Below are 21819 nucleotides of genomic sequence, written 5' to 3'. Positions count from 1 at the left end.
TGTAAAGAACTTTGAATTGCACTGAACTCATTGTTTGAAAGGTGCTATATAAATAAAATATGATTGATGGATTGATATAAGCCTTGTTTTCACTATGCAATTCTTTCTGCCTCCGGTATGATCTCTAGGAAAATGAAGGCTTGCTTTACATCACAAAGGAAGTGTGTAAACCAACCAAAACAGGAAGAGGATAGCACTTTTGTTTTTCCTTAGTTGCTATCAGTGGCTATCCCCTAGCTACCATCAATGTAGTTTCTATGCAGTTACTATTGCAAGTAGCAGAAATGGTGAGTAATTGTGGACACAGTAATAATCGCTGGGCTCTGAGGAAAACAGAAAGTTGTCTTTGAGACAGCGGTGCCAAGGAAAACACCGGCTGAAAAGGCTCATCTGACACCACTGGCCTGTTTTAATCAGATCTGAAGAATGCATCTTTTGTAGCGTTCTCCATCATTTAGATGGCAGATTATGATGGGTGTGCCACTATTAAATTTTCCTTTTATTTGAAAACATATTATCCACACGATCAGTCATTCGTAGAGGAAACTTGGGAGTGGGCTGTTGTGTAAGACAGTGTTCACTTTTTTCTTCAAGCAGTTGGATCTAAAAGTTCATTTTACATCCTGATCTTGTTTTTATGATTTTCTCTAAAACGTTTTAAGTTAGATGTGCATTTTTCTCTCGAGTCTCATTTTGATGATCGTTGAATCAGGTGCCTCTGATGAATATGACAAATCCGTCGTTCCTTATTTCTAAATTACTGTAGGTCTGCTAGTATGAATGGGCCACCTTTGAAATGTGACTGACAACTGAAAGCAAATTAATGATAACCTGAGAAAAAAAATCACTGAAAACGAACTGAATATATGCAGAAGTGGACTAACATATTTTAATGTAACCTTTGTGTCATATTTGAGCCTCATGGGCAGCACATTGACTGGACTTCTTGGAAGTGACCCAGCGGTACAGTAATTTTAACACAAAAACTTGTTACAAAGATTGTGATACATAAGTCAAAAGTTAAAGCCATAAAGTACATCATGGCATAATAAATTAATGTTTAATAAAGTTTTTTTGAAAGAAAAATGATCTGAGCCACTGAAGGCTTGTTAAATACAATACGTGTGTCAATATGAGACACGGTTGGAGGCAGAAGATGTGGTTTGAGGCTGACAGCTATGACATGTAACAGAGGCAGTGTTTCAGTCTGTCAGTGGAGTGGTGGTTGCACCATCTTGCCTGCCTTGATGAATGAGGACTGGTGATAGCGGTGACGGGAGGCAAAGTCAGCATTTTCCTCTGTCAGCTGCTTGGTTTTCAGCCCGACCATGGACAGAGAGGGGGTGACTACGATCTCATCCCGAGGAGACCCTTTCCTCCTGATGGACAGGGAAGTACATTTAAATCTCTTATTCAGCTGTCACATACTCCTTATAAATGGATCCCTATCTGACCATTTTCTACCACAACAACCACACAGTACCTGAAAATGCTATTCAGTGTTGATCTGAGCCATGAGAAAAAGCTGAATCGAGCTGCGATACCTGCAAATAAATCAAAATCCACACTGTTATCTTGAAAAAATACATAATCATATTAAAACGGTGAAATCTGCCATGGAGACCCTTTTCATCGTGTAACGGTGCACAGAAGTACAGTAACAGACCGAGGAGACGCACACAGCAGCGCCTCGACCACCTGTGAGACAAGTGTTTAACACTTGCAGATATTGTGCTCAGAAATGTCGTGAGTCAGACAGCTCACGCACGCTGCACTGTGGTGAGTTTAACACACAGATGCTGGGTGTCGCAGCTATTCCAGAAATCCTAAGCCACAACAGCTGCCAGCCTGCTGGGCAAAAAGACCACAATGAAACTCCCAGAAATGTGCCTCAGTGTGCTACATTAGAAGTACACATAATGACTCAGCATTGGGTGACTAAATCTGAATGCTTAAAACAAAAAACAAAAAATTAAAAAATGCATGTCTTGCTTCAGATTTTATGCAGGCTTAACTTGCAGACTACTCCTACTGTAATAAAATGCCTAAAATTACACAAGTTTACTAAATGAGCTCGTAAACATGCTACAAAAATAACAGCAGACATAAAACAGACTTTTTGTCCTTTCAGCAGACAGTAAACCATTTTAAAAAACAGAGAATGTGAAATGAAATGCGTTCACTAAAAGTATGACTTATGGGATGCAAAATGTAATGCATAAATGGTCAGACATTCTTGCTCACTAAAAGGCCCAAAAGAGTCATCTATGCATATTATGGCAAGGTATAGTAGAAAGCTACTGTAATTATAATGGAATTTTCCTCCTATAAATTACAAGCCATTTTCCCAAATTTGTAAAATGAGCAAAAACTGTCAATACAGTGTCCCATACCTCGTCTGACACATCGAAGCCGTGAAAGGTAAATAAGGAAAAAAAAAAAGCAATCCATTTACTGAGTATTATTTACAAAGACATTTTGCGGGGATTTTCTTATAAGTTCATTCATGTTTTGTTCTGCCAGATAAAAAAAAAAATGTTGCAATTACCCTTTTTTTAATCGGCGAAAACAAGTGGAAAAAAGAGGTCACTAAAAGGCCACAGGAGGCTTAAGTGCACCACTATCCCTTGCTCTGGATAGGGCTAAAACATTTCTTTTTTCTTATCTGTTCTTAAGTCATTAAGAGAATTTTTTTTAGAAAATTTAGAAAGTTGATCAGGAGAGTTAGGGTTTCCATACAAACACTACACTTAAGAAAATAAAAAAATAAACAAAATCTTCTCTGTGGTTATGAAGCTAAGTCATAATTTTATTTCAATACAAATACTAGCCTATGTAACACACTAGCCTATGTAACACACTGTGCTTTGCAGTTATAAATTGCTTGATGATATTTCTTTAATGGCATCAAAAAAGGAATTTCAATAATTGGAATAAGTGTATGTGCAGTCCTTGTCTGTTTTTGTAGTTGTCTGTTTTGCAAAGATCAGATCAAACCAGTTGTACTGGACTATATGGATTAGGCCACAAGAGCAGGCTAACATTAGCTATAGGTGCTAAGCTCAGTGCCAGCTGTAATAAAGTGTCAACAAACTTTGTCCAAATGCATATCATGTCCAAAGCTGTGTTTGGCATTCTGCACTAGAAACTGCTGTACAGGTGCATGCAGTGCATTAATGAAAGACACAAAGACACAGGAAACTCACTCTGTGCTGCTTTATGTTAGTATAGCACATCATCAACTTGGATATCTAATTTTTAATGCATGCACTTTTTATGTTGGACTGTCCTGTCCAAATAAAGACACTGACCAGGACCTCAGCATAAAGACAAGCTACGTGTTGCTTAATGGGAAATGAACTGATTGAACTCACCTATAGGTAGTCCAGGACTTGTTTTCCCGATGTAGAAGAAGAGCAGCAGGGCAACAACTATGTTTGCTAAGGCATAAACCCACTGAATAACAAACATAATCAATATGGAGCTCAATGCCTGAAAGGAAAAAAAAACACACTCATTATATTCCGTCAATATTATCTAAAATGTAATCATTAGAACAAAAAGTAATAATGTGCAGCATGTAATGTGCAACCTACCCCGATAAGAGCGACCCAGTGGTTGGAGAACTTTGCATATAATGAATCCTGCATGGGTTTGATTTCAAAGCTCTGGTGCTCTGCTTTACCTCCAGAACCTGAAATATTAATAAGAAGGGTGACTTTACAAGCAAAGAAATACATCTGGCAAACCTCTACGACAGGCATGTCAAACCGGTCCACAGGGGGGCCGGTGTGGCTGCAGGTTTTGTTTCCAACCAAGTAGCAGCACACCAGACTTGACTCATTTAATCAACTGATCTCTGTCTTCAGACAGTTGATTGGTCAAACTGTGTGCTCTTGGTTGGTTGGCACAAAAACCTGCAGCCACACCGGCCCCCCTGTGGACCAGTTTGACATGCCTGCTCTACGATCTCCAGTATATTCAGGTCTAGTGTTTGATTGTGAAAAGCGATCACCTGTGCTGTGACTGTGAGGTTCAGCAGATGGATCCTGCTCTGCATGGTGCATTTTTGAACAAAATTTGTCTTGTAATTCCTCTTCAGTCCTGGGCTGCCTGCCTCTACACTGCACTTCGGGGTGCTCACATGAAGGAGCTGAACTCTCCTCTTCTTTTTCCTCTGAGAACATATTGCTGTTTAGGTCCAAGCCAAAGCTGTCCATCAGCTTCTGCTTTGTAGTAATATTAGCCTTTCTGCTCTTGCATCGACTGTTTAGCTCTTGCACAGGAGAGACCTTTTCAGCCCCAGCGTCAACATTTGACGCGGGTGGAAAGATCTGGTCCATGTCCTTGGTGAACTCCAACAGAGTGCCTTTACCTTGCGGACTCTCACCTGCACTCCCATAGTTTGGGAGAGAGGCCTCGATCAGGGGCTTCATTGACCCACGCTGGTTTCTTTTGGCTGGGACGGGGGTGTGCTTCTTCTCTTTAGTCTGTAGCTGGAAGGTCATGGCCACACTAAAGTAAGAGTAGTCGACAAAGCTGTAGGTGAGCATGAAGTTTATGGTGACGATGGGTGCCAGCACGTTGACCTGACCGATGAAAATGAAGGCCATGGTTAGCAGGCTGGTCAGAAAGATAGCTGCCACTGGAGTCCTGTTTGGGCCTCTCTGTAAAAAAGAGTGTCACAAAATAGGTCCTGGTTAAATGCCTCCACGAACCCAACAAGTTGCATTAACAGTTTAAATCCATGTGTGTAAAAACATGGATTTTTCACATGCATTGTCTCCCCAGCAACACAGAAGACCGATACAATCATCACAGTTTCAAGGTGGACATCTAAGATTTTTGTCATTAATTCAGTATTTGACCAAATGTCTCCCTTTAAGTTCCTATGTTACAGTGATGAGTAATAGCCAGAAGAGTTTTTATGCAGAATATTATGATGTCACAGTGAAGCTGACCTTTGAGGTTCTAAAATGTCAACACTTCATCATTTTATCCTATTAGACATTTGTGTAAATTTTTTGATATAGCTAGCATAAGAATTTTTGAGTTATGGCCAAAATTGTTTTTTGAGGTCACACTCACATTTGACCATCAAAATCTCTTTGGTTTATCATTGAGTCCCAGTTGACAGTTGTGTTAAATTTAAAGAAATTCCTGTAAAGTGCTCTTAAGATATAGCATTCATGAGAATGACGTACACTAGGTCTAAGTGACCTTGACCTTTGACCACCAAATTCTAATCAGTTCATTGTTGAGTCCAAATGGTAGTTTGTGCCAGATTTGAAGAAATTTCTTTAAGGTGTTCTTGATGTATTGCGCTCAAGAAAATGGGGCGAATGGACAACCTGCAAACATAATGCCACCAGCCTCAGATGTTGCTGATGTGGAGGCATAAAAAAACAAGCAAGTGGTGATTTTTTTTACCTCTCTGATGAAATTAAGTATTCCTTTAGGGGTTGAGAAAATAAAGACTAAATTTGCCTTTAAATTCTTAAGATAAATTTACTGTTTAAAATGGATTATGTGAAAAATGCATCGTCACAAAGCTGAAAACAGACCTGTTTTTAATTTACTCATGGAAAGTTGATGTTTTGGAGAGACATGTGTTTCACGTAACACTATGTAAAAAATGCACATGCTTTGTGTCCCTAAGTCATCGAACTGGGCTGGGACAAAAAAAGACTGTCCCACTCCTCCTGTTAAGATTCTGTAGCTTTTCAACTTGAGCCAAATAAAACTTATTTAACTAATAGAAATTAATAAGAAGCAGCCATGCACAGGGACCCATTAAAACAATCTGAACTAAAAGTTATATTTGAGTATTAAAAAAAACCAAACCTGCAGAAAGTTAGCAATTGTTTAAACATATGGTTTGCTAAGCAGCTTGCTTTCACATCCCAGGTCCTATCACACAGTTTAAGGAGCACTACTGTGTTACTGTGTGCCTGGCGGGCCTCCAGAGCACACAGCGGAGAAGGGCCCTGCCCGTCGCCCTTCCTGCGTTTGTTCTGAGGCTTTGATTTGGGCCAAGATGTCTAGGGCCTCATTCCAGCCTGCTGAGAGAGGTCAGACACTGCTGCCACCCAGGGAAGTCTGAGGAAAACTGGGGGCGGAGGAGGTCAGAGTGTCAATGTGACTCTGTGTTTGTGTACGTGCACAGGTTGTGTGTGTGCATGTGGTTGTGTAGCAGCAGTGAGATGTAACTCTTTGCTGTAATGCAGTCAGTCACTTCACTTGTATGGAGTGGAGTCTGGGCTCTATAGTTAGGCCGTCCTGTCACTGTTTCCTGTTGAGTCCACCCACCACACCCCCCTGACCATCCAGACTACACTTATTAGCAGCAGAGGAGGAAGCACTCAGATCCAGTGCTAATACTACACTGTAAAAAGACTCCAATTAAGTTTAAGTCCTACACTGAAAATGTAATAGTTAAGTAGAAAATATAGTAAAGTGTACTGATGATACCAAAATGTATTAAAAGCAAAAATACAGAATGCAGAAAAAATATTTTCTGTTAATATTGATAAAATATATACTGTATTATTAAACAATTATTATGCTTGCACTGATGAAAAAGAAGGATTTTACATTTGATTTGTAGATGGTTAAAGCTAATAATAATATTTTTTTTAAAAAGGAACATTTCCATTAGGAATTAATCTCCTGAGTATTTTCTTGATTAACTTATTTTACAAATTGATTTGCCAAAAAAAAGAAAAAAAGAAAAGTGATTAATGCCCATATAACTCAGGGATAAAACTGACACCTTCACAATTCTTGTTTTGTTCAACCAGTTGTGCAAATAAAAATACATTCAAATTACTAAAATGAAAAGCAGAAAACCTCCACATTTGTGAAACTGGAATCTATATGATTAAATCAAATTATCAAAATGGTTGCCAATTGAATTTCTGTCAATTGATTAATCCACTTATCATTTCAGTTTTACATTTTCATATATTTTGTCTGAAAAACATTCTACTTTGTAAAGTAACTAGCAATTAAATCTGTCAAATATCTGTAGTGGAGTGAGAGGTAAAATATTTCCCTCTGAGTTTTGGGGAGTAATTTGTACTTGGACCCAGTTTCCCCATGTCTTTGAGACCAGGTGACTAGCTGCAATGTAAACACTCTGAGCATGTTTGACCTATCAATATACGTCCGCTTAAAGTGCTTGTTTTTGCCACTGACAGGCTCAGATTGTTATTATAAATGTCTAGCAAAATTACAGACCCTACAGAGAAATAAAATATTTCCTTTACCATTCACTCAATAAAGTCTGTTTGTTATTGTGTCTAACAAAATCTGGGTCAAGAAGTCTTTCTTTTGAAGTCTTGTAGTTTAGTGTTATTGTCAATGACTCCGCTGGATATTTAACTAATTTGGACAATGAAAAAAAGTCAGATTTCAGAGCGATTTCTCCCTAAACAAGGCTTGGTTACACACACTGACAAACAGATGGTATCAGCAAGGAAAAAAAGTTTAATTTCCCTCTTTGATTTTCTCTGTAATGCTATCAGACACATCTAATAGCAGTCTGAGCCAATCAGAATAGCAAAAAAAAACAAAACTCTTTTGGACCTACATTGATAGTGCACTATTGCCGCAAGTTGTTACATTGCTGCCTGTTTATTTGCCTGCTACAGACTGCAGCTCTCTCACCCCATACAGGATCAATTTACTCACTTAGCCACAAAACATGGGAAAATAGAGTCCATGTTGAAAAATACCAAAGTTTTCCTTTAAGAGCAATTCATCACTCTGCAAATAAGCAAACTCACTAGTGCAGAAACACACACCCTCACTACATAATCTGCTTTTACATCATGGTGACTACAGCTAATACATTGTTAATATCCAGATGTTCCTCCCTTTCTGGCTCTATCCATTCAACAATCCACCCACCCCTTTTCCCAGGAAAGCCAGAGCTGGGATGACCCTCTCTTGGGCGATGCACTGGAGGATCCTGGGTGCTCCGTACAGGCCGCCCATGCAGGAAGCCAGTGAGGAGATGTAGAGGCCCAGCAGAAAGAGGAAGCCTACCAAGGAGACCTGGAGGAAGAAGGAAAACAAACAGAGGGTGGAAGAGGATGGGGTGGGGTCCAGAGCTCACAACAGCTACGCCCAAGTTCAGTTCCGCTGCAGCCAGCCCCTTATGAAAACAATGAGGACTCACCACTGATGGAGTCTGACCATGGACTGGTTTTTTTAAAAAGAGCCACTGATTGGTTAGAGAAAAATATTGAAATAAGCTTGAGATTTGCATTCATATTACACCATTTGTACTACACATGTTGATTTCATTAACATAAGTGGCAACTGGTCAGTAATTTTGATTGGAGCTGGAGGCTACAGAGCGTAAACGATGAGCAATGTGCGATTGTACACCCACATTTTAGTCAGAAATCCACTGGAATAGAACTGGAACTCACAGGAAGTTCACAGGAACTTTCAAGCCTGGCACAAGCCAGGTTAGACAATGCACAATTACAGTTACAATTAGTTGATCTAAACAAAAAAAAAAAACATTCAGGAGCAGAGGACTTATACATGATGTGTACAATAATTGCGGGATACATTTGGTTTTTAAAGGCACTTTGAAGCACTAAATGTACAGCAAGTAGGTGAAGTGAACCATGCCATAATATTTTTCCAATGTGAGACACACGAGACAACTAACCAGCAGTGTGTGAAAGTGCACCTAGGTACTCAAGACCACAACTGTGGGTACTGGGGCAGTCATTACCAAAAAAAGAAAAAATGGAATGGGTCACACATCTCAAGGCAGAGAACACACATCCAGTCAGAACTTGACCACATCAACAAAGTGAGCCATCATGGGGATTCCCCTTACCTCACCCCTCCTGCTGAGAGGGCCCCTCTAACTGGGCAGGATGGAAAGAGAGGGGGAGTTTACCTTTTCTGCTATCAAGAAGTCATAGCGCAGAGCTTCTCTGGTGCAGATGGCCCCCAGAAGGAAGACAAAGACCAGATACAGGAACCACCTGTGGGTCACCAACAGTACACCACATAGCATTATTAATAACTGCTGCTTTCTCACTATTAATAGGAAAATTGTGTCATCACAACTCCAGAAGTGAGTGTGTGATGGGCCATACTGGGAATATGGGTGTGTTTGTTCTCTCCAATGAAGGGGGAAAGGTTATCCCTTTGATAGAAGACACAGCAAACAGATCTGAGAGCACCACATCTGGAAAGTACCATTATGGATGATTCATAAAGGAGAGAGTGTGATAGTTAAACTATCCTTGTAGCATGATGTGTAGTGAAATAAAACTATGTAAGATAGCAAAAAAAGTACGTTCTGACATGTTGGTACTACGAGTTAACAATTTGCCTTTGTTTTCTTACAGCATATTTCTTCCTATGTGGGTCACTCTGTACACTTTTACTGTAGTTGTAGTGTTGTGCACTTAGTTGCGTTTCCTTGTGGTGTTGTTTTTGTTTTATAATGTTGTTGCGTGAGTGTGTGTGTGTGTTAAGGTGTCATCATACGATGTGAAGACAGCTGCCAGTGTTCCCACAGGGATGTTGTGTTCAGGCCGCTGAAGGTCTGAGCTCATGTTGAAGCCTGCCATAACCCCTACACACAAAAACACGCATGCACGCGCACACACATGCACACACACACACACACACACACACACACACACACACACACACACACACACACAAACCACAAAAATGTAAACAACATACTGTTCGATACAAAACAAATTCATGCACAGTTATGTAGCTGTAAGAAATGAAAAGAGCGTTGGAGTGTTGACAGCATTTGTGTATTAGCTGCTCACTCCATGTTATCTGTAATTCATTCATCCAAAAACAGACTTTCGAATTAAGTGGATTAAAAGGGGGCTGCATTTAAGAACAGCATTGAGAGGGATGTTTTCATATAGTTATATGACGCGTATGTGGTTTTGCTGCTGTTTTAAATGACCCCTTTTACTCTAATTCATTAAAAACTGTTGATGACAAATTGATTCTTCGTGTACTGCGGAAAAATGTGAGAAAAAAAAGTTTCCTTCATAAATTTAATGTCACATAAGAAGAGTAATTGATGTAAATGATCATTTTTGGGCAAAATCATTCCTTTAAAGGGCAGATAAGGTTTAATACATACTATACATGATTAGATTAAAAAGAGATGATAGGACCACCTCACCTGTAGCAGCAGGAAAAAAGACCCCGAAGACAGTGAAGAAGTTTTCTCCTGGGCTGTAATCTGGCATCATGTTGCTGCTGAGCAGCCCGGGTGAATAACCAATGAAACCATTTTCTGAAAGTGGAGACAACAACACGCAAAACACATCAGTTCCGAACTTTACATTTTGATAAAATGTTTAACTTTTGAAGTTTTTAATGGCTAGATAGATACTTTTATTTTTCCCATGGGGAAATTGGTTTGAAGCATATCACAACAGAATTTTAGCACACAAACACAAAGTCACCATACTTCACACATACTGACATTATGAAAGCTACATAAAAATAACAGACACACTCATTCATTTGCTCTTTCAAGTACTAGGTGGTGGGGAACAGACCAGACCAGTGGAACATATTTGGAGACTGTTACCCGTTTAAAAACGTATGGGTTGTGGAATAAAATTGTGGAATCGTGGTAGACTGTAGGCCGTTTTCTGTATTGTTACCTGCAGCTAAAGTTCTTCTTTTTTTCTTCCTGGGTGATTACTGAGGAGTTTTTACCCAGCATTTCCTGGAGAAGTTAAGATTAAGTTGAAATGTGCACATCACATCTGCACGAGGGGATTTTCCCAGTAAAGACCTACAATACCAGACACCAGCTGTGTGAAACATTATATATCATAGGTTAGAAAAAATACTGCATTTTATCACTGATAATTAGCTTCTGAAACAAACTATAACAATTGGTACAACTTAAAGATACTGGTTACCAGATAATATTATCTATTTTTATTTATTTATTTATTATTTATTACTCCACATTGAGCAATACCTGAACTGGGAATCCATAGCTGCAAATAGAGACTGTCACGTTGTTTTTAAAATCAAAATAAATTTCAAAATAGATAGTGAGAAAGTATGCAGTTCGGTCAAGGTTTGTTGAACGTGCAGGGGAAGAGATTGTTCTGCACTGGTTGGGGCCATTTAAATCACACAGTCTGACGGGCAGGCCTATGTTACAACACTGGACATTTCCCCCTTGGTTATCTTGCGATGGGAAAGAATGTTCTCTCAGATTAATGACATGTTTATCCAAAAGGAAGTCACCACCCTTTTCAGAAGCTCAGCAGCTTCCAAGTTTGAGTGAAAGAATGAGAGTGAGCGAGAGAGGGAGACAGAGAGTGAGAGAAAAAGGGGGAGAGAGAGAGAATGCTCTTTTTTTCCCCCCATTTTGTTTTAGACAAAAGCCAAAACCATGAGGCCTGGATAGACAAGTTACTCCAAGTGCACATGTTCTCCAGGATAGGAATTTAAGGAGGCTGTAAATACTGACATCAAATGGGACTAGGTGCCCAAACTCCGGTTCCCTCTATGACCCTGCAAGACCGCCCTCTGTCCAAACAATCAGGATCTAACAGATCCAGAGCAGTCAGTGTCTATATCTGCGCCATGGGCTCCCCACCCATATTACAACATACACTCCAGCATCCAACCATGCCTGATTCTCTCTGAGGTTGTCAGAAAACTATTTCTATGAACAGAAATTCATTGCTTGGATACACTGCCAGAGTGTTTGATCTCAAAAACTGTGGTAAAAAAACAGCAAACAAATATGTCTTTTAAGTAGAACTGTTGTGCAAGTTTTCTATTTTCTGTGGGAACAGCATTTTCACATCCAAAATACCACGCTCCTACATAAGGCATGGTCAGATTTACTTGAAGGGTAACCCCAAGGCACTTTCCTTAAACTTTACAGCAACCCAAAAATAGCTAGTCGGTCAGTTGGTGATTTGACGAACCAACTTTTTTTTACTTACATTGTGATGGTGAACATGGAAAAATTATACCTGTTAAACATCGGCATGTTAAAATTGTCATTGGCGGCGGCACTGTCAAGGAGTGGCCAGGGAAGCCAATATTTCCTTTGAAAGTCACTATCTTCTGATACCGATGACGTGCTGGCATTATCGTGCATTCCTATAAAAGAGGGTATTAGAGCGGCCCTAAAAATGAAAATGTCTGAAGTATTATGATGCAGAAAATAAAACAACGGAAACTAGGATTACTGAGTAACTGAAGTTGTATATCAAGCAAGAATGGAAGAGAACTTCACTTCAAAAACTTCAACAATTAGTGTCCTCACTTCCCAAACACTTACTGAGTGTTGTTAAAGAAAAAGGTGTCACACAGCGGTAGACTCAACCTGTTGCAGGCATCAAAGAAAATGAGTGCAATCAATTTTTTTTTTATCAGTTTGAACATTTAATATCTTGTCTTTGGACTGTATTCAATTGAATATAGGTCAAAAAGAATTTGCAAATCATTAGATGTTGTTTTTATTTACGTTTTTGGGGGCATCCCACCTTTTGGGGAATTTGGGTTGTATGTAAGCATATATAAGCATTTATGTGACTGTGTCATATTATGTGAAGGGCAAGTGTACAGGGCAGAGTGGGGCTCCTCTCTGAACTCAGCATTCCTCTGATACGCACTGGAATGTGTAGTCAGATTACATGAGAGTCTGAGGCCTCTCTCTCCGTCCCACATTAACCAGTATAAAGTGCTGTGCATGGAGAGCAGGGCTGGCTATGATGTTACAAGAGGTGGGGCAGGTCCCACTGGGATGATTGAAAACTATATATTATAGTGCGGATCACAGGGAGAGACGATGTGGCGGTCTCTGGAGTCGCAGTGGGCCTCAGATCTCGGTTCCGGCCTTCTCGCTTTGTCATTTTCAAAAAATGTGGGTGAGTCTGGTTAACACCCTAAACCCCAGACCCAAGACGCACATTATGGCTTCCTGTTCTTTGGGGAATAGGCTTCAGCTAAAGGGACTGGGTAAGAATGTCAGATATTATTTCATCTGTGCGCAGCAATCAGACAGCTTTGCGGTTGAATTGTTTGACTGTAGAGACAATGTGTTGGCCCTGTAACTAACTAAACTAAATATTTCACTCCACAAACACATCAGTTATGAACTGTCCTCCAATCAGCACTATTCTGAGCTGCCATACATGTTGCAGCTATGCAGCCTTTAAATTGCACCTGTCACCGCACTGCAGGAAGGACTTGTCATAATCAGTCACTTAACAGATCCTTAAGGCTGGGGATATGAGGAAGCCAGGTCAGTCTAAGGGTCAGAGTTCATCTACATATAAAATATCACAAGATAGTCTTCAGATTTGCCTTGTAGACATTTAGATAGTGATCCAGAGTGTGTTTTGACGGAAGAAGGTAGACAGATGAATAGATTACATTTCAGGCCAACACGAATACCAAATCATCTTGATTTGTACCAAAAATTCCATTAATTCAGTCTTTCCCCTTCAAATATTTTTGTTGTTGGAGCTCAAAGGTTGAAACTGTATCAACAGCCCTTTTTGCTTTAAAAATACCTGAAACCATTAATGACTTATTATTCAGCTGTAAATTTGAAAATTTCAGTTGATGAATACTAAAAATACGATAACCTGTATAGTATTAAATGCCAATATTTGCCAAGCATACCAACAACAAGCCAAAATCCCAGTATCATGTGGCTGTACCATATGGATGTACCGTGGACGTGTACATAAGGGAACTTGTTATCAAACTGTGACCACATGATTTTGGCAGTGGCTCCTTTCCTTCAGGATGTGCCTCACGTTTAGTGAGCGCAGGCTAATCTGGGCTGTTTCAACTAGCTAGTGGACCTGCTGGTCTTCTGCCAACCATGAAGTCACTCAACACACACAGAAGCTCTTAATTGAAAAAACCTGGAGTGGCCATTATGGCTGGTTCTCCCACAGTTCTTCAGGACTGCAGACTGGCCTTTCCCGACTGTAATATGAAGAAGGTTGGGAGTGGCGGACAAGTTGAGTTTAGGGGAAGGATTAGAGTCTGTTTTTTTGGGAGGGTATGGGACCTTGTTAAACTTAATCTTGCAAAAACACTGCCCACGGTTGGACAGGTACACTGAGTTTTCTGTGGTTTGCTGAAGAAAAGAGCAAAAACGGGAAAGTTCCCAATGTGATATACTGTTTTTCTGTTTCTTTGACTTTAACAAGTGACTATTGTTTGCCTTTTATGTCCTATTCACATAAAGACCGGCTTGACTTCTGGAACACTTTTCTCTTCACACTGGACAGGACGCTGATATCAGTGAGAACAGGAAACGTGGGGAATGACTTCCTGACGGCCAGCAAAAGAATACAATCTGCTCAAAAAAGGCAACATTTCCTCACCACAAAGGTGAAAAAAAAAAAGAAAATAAATCCTCTCAATAAACATATTGCCAGTCTGAAGCCACAAGAAAACAACACTTGACCAAAGTTTGTAACTTACAACCATCAACCATCCACTGATGGCAAAGGAAGTCAGTCACTGATGAAAACTAAAAACAAGTTTAATAGCAACAATGGGTAAAATGTTTATCAAAACGTTTGTTACACAGATGCCAGAAGACACTGTAAAGAAATGAACTGTGGAGATCTAACCTCAGTCAAGTGCCAGACTGACAATGATAAGTGATACTACAGCGACACCTACTGGCCTGAAGAGGTCACCACTCAAGTCAACAGTCAGCGGTTCCCAGAATTCCTCTGTCAGCTGTGGAGGCCAAACTAAACTTCACTCACCCCTCCTCAACTTAACTTAACTGCATTTTTTTCAACACATAATAATTATGTGGTATTAGTGTCAAAAGGTGCTACAATGAATAAAAAAGAATAAAAATGTCTTGTTATCTTGAACATGACACACATTCATTCAAATTTTTCCAAATGACAATTACATGTTCAAGTTTTTCCAAATCGCCGACTTGATCCCTACAAAAGATACCTGGTTCTTTTACGGCATTAACGGAGAGCTCAATATTTTAGATTTTGCTCCCATGTTTATAATTGTTTTTTTTTTTTATCTTGTAGTATTCATCACGTGTATTTTACTTTCTAAATAAATCTAAGTTCTTACAGTTCATTAACATTTTATACAGCAGATATTCTGACTTAAAACAATAGGAAAAGTGCTGGTGGAACCAATAATAGTGATAGGCAAAATTAAAAGACCAAATCAACCAACGACTCTTCTTTAAAAGTGTTTGGTATGTATCAGGTCAACATTTCTAACACCTTATTCCTCACGAATCCCAGATTTCTCCCACTCGCTGGTATCATAGATAGCGTACCAGAGCTAAGATGTATTCTCCTCAGACAGTAATTTTTCCGACTTTGGTATATTTGTGAGGATGTATTGTGGAAACGACAGGGAGGCTACTGATAAGATGTGTTGTATTTTATTGCTCAGAGCATTTAAACTTCATATTGCTAACAAGAAGCAAAGGAAACAGTTTAAGTGAGTTGTGAAATATGATCAGGAAATCATTTTCAGATTACTCCAACTCTACATGAATGCAGAACAAAGCTGAGGAGGTAACTGGGATTGTCTGCTACCTGCCACCCAAACAACAACAGATAAGTGATGTTAAGTGATGTTTCAAGCTTAAAAATGTTCTTCCTCATTGACTTTTCTGTAACATATATTGAACTTACTTAGCTCACCTGCATACAAATGGGATGCAAAATTAATGCAATAAAATAAATATTCTAAATGTATACATGATTCGACAGCACTAGCTGTCAAACATGCATGTACTGTTAACAGTGTCATGAATTAAAGTATTAGAAGACATCAGTATGGATTTAACCCTTCCCTTGATCCCTGTTAGCTTCTCACTTTATGTCTTTATTCATATCCCCCAGCCCTACCTGGGTCAAGGTGCGTGAAAGTCCCGATGACAAAGTCCAGTGTGGAGACAGCCAGCACAGCCAGCAGCAGCAGCTGGAGTCTGACAATCCACTTGACACCTGCCAGGTTGATTCCTAGCAGTGCCAGCAGCACCGCCGCCGACATGCCGCGCACCACCCACTGGCTCTGCAGACCCAGAACCTCTGCCACCGACTCAGAGAAACCTGTGATGTACATGGCGCCAGCTACGCACTGCAAGGTGGGAGGCAGCAAGAAAGGGGAGCCAACATGAGAGAATGCAAAGGAGATGTGTAGACTGTAGCACCCAATAATGTAATAATTCCTCAAAAATGTAACAACACCTAAAAATGTAATAACATTTGTTCTTAATATGATTAAAAATGTAAAAAACAAAACAAAACAATAATTCAACAATTTGACCAATAATGAAGTCAAATAAACTGTCTGATATTGTAATGACATTTTTGTGATAATACCTTACAGGTAGCATCTTCTGTCTGTTTAAAACTGATGATATAATAACTCTAGCGGATAAGGTAATAATACAAAAAAGTAAGCTATTTTTTTTGGAAATGTAAAGTGTGTAAGCACAAAAAAATTATAATACTGTTAGTGCCATGTTAGCCCACTGAAAACATTTAACACTTACTTACGGACTTACATAGTTGGTAAAGTTATTACAATAGTGGGTTTTACTACATTTTTGATCAAGTTAAGTCACAATTTTATTACATTTTTAGTGAATTATTACATTATCAGGTGTTTTTTTGTTACTCACCTGTCCAAACACATAGAGGAGGCCCACAGTGCCACCGACCCTGCCGCCCAGGACAGTGGAGATCATGGAGTAGATTCCTCCACTTCCAACACCGCAGTATTCATTCACTCTGATCCCTGACATCACCGTCACCAAAGCAACCAGCACGACAGAGGACACCAGGAGCATCCCAAGCAGCACGCCCGTGTTGCCCTGGATGATGATGGCATGAAATACTGAGTCACCTTTGCATACACGTGTACATCTGCAGGATGTCAGTTATCAGTAATACATTCAATGTTTTTAGTCTACAACTTGTGAGAACTATCTGCACACCTCAACTTTGTATACTGTAGCTACTGTTTTGTATTCACTGCACACTTTGTTCATCTTGCTTGTAGCCTTTTCTTCAATATTTGTTCTGTTTATATGTCTGCACATTTTTCTCTACTTCATTTGTCTCAGTATCTCAATAACATAATAATAATAAACCTTATTTATATAGCACTTTCCTTAACAAGGTTACAAAGTGCTTTTCAGACAAGCAATATATTATAAACAAGGCATCAATAAAACAACAATAAAATGCAAACAACACAGTGATCACATATTGATACTGAAAAAAAAGGATAAAAAGTAGCCTACAATGGCCAGGGAGGGATGACAAAACCTAATAACAGCCACATATTTAATATTCATAAAGGCTTTCCTTTAAAAGAAAGTCATAAGAAAGGATTAAAAATAGGTTGTTCTTAAAGAAACAGTCACACTTTAAGTTTTACTTTACATGCTCTAGTGTTCAAACTGGTGGCGAATGTGTTTAAAAGAATTATCTAGATGAAAACTGGGAGATTTTTTTTACTCTCATTTTTACACTCATTTTTTAAAAAACTTTCTTGCACTCCTATTTGCTAATTCAAAACTCCATTATTGATTTTAGCTTCAGTATTGAGGAAAACTATTAAACGAGAAACATGTTAGGAAAACCTTAAACCCATTAAACCATGGAAAACATACACAATGTGCTTTTGAGCAATAAAAAAAATAATAGAGCATGTAGTTTATAATAAGATGCATGTCACCCTGGAAAACAAACCCTGTCTCCCACATGTCAAACTATATTTTAGCTGTCAAGTAAGACCCTAACAAATGTAGTAATTCTTTGTAGTTGTGTCCTGTGATCACACATGTACATGAAAGTGTTTGGGATCCACTGACAGGGTGACACCTACGTAATGTTGGTTGCAGCTAAAACTAAGAATCAAAGGCTTCAACAAAGTTAAAAGGACGTCCATAGCAGACATGGAACACAGACATGAAGCTGAATATTATAAAGTAAAAAACAAACAAATGAAGTTTCTGTTTTGCTCAATTTCACAGTACTACAATCCACCCTTAAGGGATAGTTCAGATCTTCTGAAATAGGGTTGTATGGGGTACTTATCCACCACACAGTGTATTACATACAGTAGATGGCAGTTGGCTTCTGCTGGTTTTCAAAAAACCAAACCTTTCCTTTAAATTGATGTTTTACATCATAAAAGCACCAGTGTGCAAATGGTGCACTGTGTCCCATTGCTTCATTTTATATCATAAATAAATCTTCACTCTTATCATTCTAATGTATGCTCAGCTGCGGTACATGGTCCGAACTAATGATAACCTTGAGACAGAATCCCACAGGTTGGTGTCCCACAGAGAGGGCTATCTGCCAGTAGAAACCCCAAACTCACCCACAACCAAATTTCTGATTAGTAGAATAATATTCCTTTGCTCTTTAAAAGAGCACATTAATGCACCATTCAAGCACACTTTTCACTATAAATGCATGTTCAAATGCTTTTCCAAACAAACCATCAGTCCCTCCATAGCACCTTTTGTACATACATTTTCTGTCCTTTATATTCTGTCATTTTATATATTTAAATTGCTTTTATAATTTTTTTTTATCTTATGTCCTATTCTATTTAAATTCACTATCTTTATTCTGCCCTTTATGTTAATTCTTTTGCACCAAAACACCAAGTCACATTCCTTGTATATGTAAATGTACTTGGCAATCAAACCGGACTCTGATTCTGATTCTGTTTAATTCACATACAAATGCATAAAAGGAAGAACTCTATCAATGGGGGTAATGGGGGTGCTTGGATTGCTCCAACTGACAAAAATGTCAGACATATGACAAATTTATATTTAAACAAGATCAAATGAGTATTAGGTCAAAGCTGACCCAGACGACAAACTTCATCACTGGATAAACAGCCCAACCCAGAATAAGCTCTAGGATGACAACCTTGAGCAAACAATGACACATACGGATATTGTGGGTTTTGTTTGAGATTTAGATGAATTTAAATTGTTCAGGTTTGTTATTATCTCTTCGATAAACAGATTTCTTCTTATGTTTTGCTTCTCTATTAATACACAAGAAGACGAATATGAACACACAAAGAGTGCAGTCTGTCTGTCAGGAAATTGAGAGTAAAACTGTGTGCACTCACCACCAGGTAGCCAGTACGCAGGAATAGCACCACACCAAAGATGTTGATCATGCAGGTGGTGAAAACTCCATCCCAGGTACCGAAGAGCACCGGATCCCACCCAAACAGTTTGATCCTCCACCACGGCTGGCTAGACTGCTGTGAGCCCTGACCAAAGGAACACAACGAGTAAAGCACTGGCTGAATTTTTTCTTTTTTTAAAGTGCTTCATTTCAACATCAAGAAGCCATTATCATATTCATTTTCAGAAAACTTTCAGGAAAATTATTGTTTGCGCTAAACTGTAAACAACAAACAAATGCAGGTATCAAGACACTTTTAAGGCACCTTTTCAAGATAATTTCAACCAAATTTAAGTCAGATTTTGATCTACATTTCCCAACAGGTGCAAATATAAAGAAATAAATTATATTTGTATTTGTAACATCAGAAATGTCAGAATTATTTTTCCCTTTTTAAAACTGACACTTTCCAAGGCTACAAATATTTTTTCTTGAGCCTCACTGATTGACTAGGGACATATGCATGACCCTCCCTCCACCATAAATAACCACATTTTAAAAAAATATTTATGACAAATGTTATTATTGGAGGCCCTGCGATAGTCTGGCGAACTGTCCAGGGTGTACCCCGCCTTCCGCCCGATGACAGCTGGGATTGGCTCCAGCCCCCCCGCGACCCTTCCGAGGACAAGCGGTTACAGAAAATGACTGACTGACTGTTATTATTGGAGCCAATGCAACGAACAAACATTATGGGAGTGTAAAACTGAACACAACAGTGGCAATATCAGTAACTTGGTGCAGCAGCTATTATTAGATTTAAAAAAAACTTAACCTTTGATGTCTGAAAGTTAAGTGCAAACTGTTTCTTTTTGGCAACATTTTAAATGAGAAATGCAGAATTAAGTGATTTTTAAGACAGAAGCCTACACTGGTGATGATGAAGGACTGTCAAAGTTTAAAAATCAGACAATGATTTCGGTTTTTACAGTTAATGGCTATGGCAACATTTACAATTTTTGAAGAGGGTCTCACAACTGAAATGTTTTTTACTTAATTGTAAAGTTTATCGCAAATGATCTCTTTCTTTCAGTTTCCACCAATGCACCTGTCCACAAATTTTTGAGGGTCTGCATGAGCCTCCAAATTCAAGATTCTTATATAAAACATGCTTTTAAACCCACCACTGTGATTTGGGGATCTGTGGGTATTTAAAATAAATACAGAATATGACCATTTAAAATTGTATGTCCCTCCCTTATGCCAAAATAAAAATAAATCCCTGCCCAGTGCTTAAAAAATGAATTGACATGCCTCCCCTGTTTCATAAATAGTGAACAGCCCCTTAATGATTTAAAGGCCTAATATATTTTAAAACTGATAAAAGGCATTTTAGGACTTTTTAAGGACCCACAGACACCCTGAAATGTCACTCCAAATGCCAAGCAAGAAAATCCTAATAATACAAATACCTGGTGTAATCTGACATATCCATACCTGTGCATCTTCATGAAAGAGATCATGAACACGCGTGCTGGGATCAGTGACTCTCCCCTTCAGCAGCTCTGCTCCGTCTCCCTCCCGCTCACAGGTGCGCACAGTCCAGCCTATCGGCACGGTCTCCATTGCAGCCTGTGTAAACAGTGGTCCAAGTTAATTATAAAGTTTAATGTCAAACGACACCATGAAGAAATTCAGCTTGAATTTATTAATAAGTGACCATATTAGTTAGAGTTTGTGTTAACTGATGGTCCCTCCTATCCCCGTGACACAGCAACAGGTGCTGCACGAGGACACCCGGATACAGCAGGGCGTGCTCCAGACACTGCACGCTACAGTTTTATGACAACTAAAACAATAAATCAGTCAAGATGGTCTAGACAGGCAGCGGTCTACACGTAAGCTAAAATTAGCATCGAACAGCGGTGAACAGATTTTTTTTTTTTTTACTGTTTTGTCTCGATTTACAGCTATAAATCAGCTATTTCAGCACCTGCCTGTTGGTACAATCAGCTGTAAGAGCGACCGTCGACACCGAACCTAATTAATAAAACTGTCAATTTAATGTTTCCTGATGGCAAAAGTAACATTTGCTCCACCACACTCTTTGAGTCACAGAGATTCACTCTAAAATGGAGAAATAAGCAATACGGCATCTTAAGCTAAACGATTTTAGCGTTTAAATTAATTCTTTCTCCCCCAAATTGAAAGGTCTTTAAATTTTTACAAGACAAATACTTCAACTTATGCATGTTAAAGGAACAAAACACTTAGCTTCACCTGCCTTTCATATAGTCCCATTTCAGTCCATGCTGAGAAAAAAAGAGACATTAGTTAGCCAGCTATCAAAATAACAAATCAGTTCATTGTGCCAGTGTGCCTCGGAGGTGACTCCGGTCGGTGTGAACAGGACTCTTAGCTCCTCCTGCTGTTAACAACGTGTGTTTATTAAAACGTCAGCAGCCTGCAGGTAGCTTTACCTTCCAGGGTGTGTTTTTGCTTTGCACAAGGATCCTGTGTTAGTTTTGGCAAGCCCTGAAGTAGACAATGTTGACTAATGATTAAAGCTGAAAAATGCACGTATGCCACTCAGTATCCTTATCTTTTTATTCTTGGATTTTTTTCCTAAAACACG

General features: G+C 39.1%; 1 protein-coding gene across 3 annotated transcripts; it reads right to left on the bottom strand.

Moving 5' to 3' along the window:
- Nucleotides 1-865: 865 nt before the first annotated feature.
- Nucleotides 866-21624, bottom strand: slc12a8 (solute carrier family 12 member 8). Of its 3 annotated transcripts, none has more exons than XM_042494081.2 (14): nucleotides 21469-21624; nucleotides 20682-20816; nucleotides 19183-19329; nucleotides 16700-16891; nucleotides 15921-16152; nucleotides 10193-10306; nucleotides 9523-9610; nucleotides 8924-9011; nucleotides 7912-8058; nucleotides 4016-4667; nucleotides 3597-3694; nucleotides 3375-3492; nucleotides 1484-1544; nucleotides 866-1379 (listed from the first exon to the last, which is right to left on the bottom strand). In XM_042494081.2, exons 2-14 carry the CDS (start codon nucleotides 20808-20810, stop codon nucleotides 1211-1213), a joined length of 2235 nt encoding a protein of 744 aa, XP_042350015.2. In that variant the 5' UTR covers nucleotides 20811-20816; nucleotides 21469-21624; the 3' UTR covers nucleotides 866-1210. The 3 variants fall into 3 exon arrangements, with proteins under 3 accessions (XP_042350015.2, XP_087939239.1, XP_042350014.2); XM_088083113.1 differs by having other exon boundaries at nucleotides 21465-21615; XM_042494080.2 differs by lacking the exon at nucleotides 21469-21624 and adding an exon at nucleotides 20905-21059.
- Nucleotides 21625-21819: the final 195 nt, after the last annotated feature.

This window comes from Plectropomus leopardus, chromosome 10 (genome assembly GCF_026936395.1).
Source record: "Plectropomus leopardus strain MGB_pleo_1.0 chromosome 10, ASM2693639v1, whole genome shotgun sequence".
Taxonomy (NCBI): Eukaryota; Metazoa; Chordata; class Actinopteri; order Perciformes; family Serranidae; genus Plectropomus; species Plectropomus leopardus.
This window is presented reverse-complemented; position numbering and strand designations above follow the sequence as displayed.

Bases quoted from the DNA above. Each gene is read 5' to 3' on its own strand.
- slc12a8 (XM_088083113.1), bottom strand. From the start codon at position 21,515: ATGTCTCTTTTTTTCTCAGCATGGACTGAAATGGGACTATATGAAAGG. The intron at 9,012-9,522 runs GTATGATGACAC...GGTGACCCACAG, and splicing joins CTGGCAGCTGTCTTCACATC to GTGGTTCCTGTATCTGGTCT. The intron at 1,545-3,374 runs GTGAGTTCAATC...ATTTATTTGCAG, and splicing joins AAGTCCTGGACTACCTATAG to GTATCGCAGCTCGATTCAGC.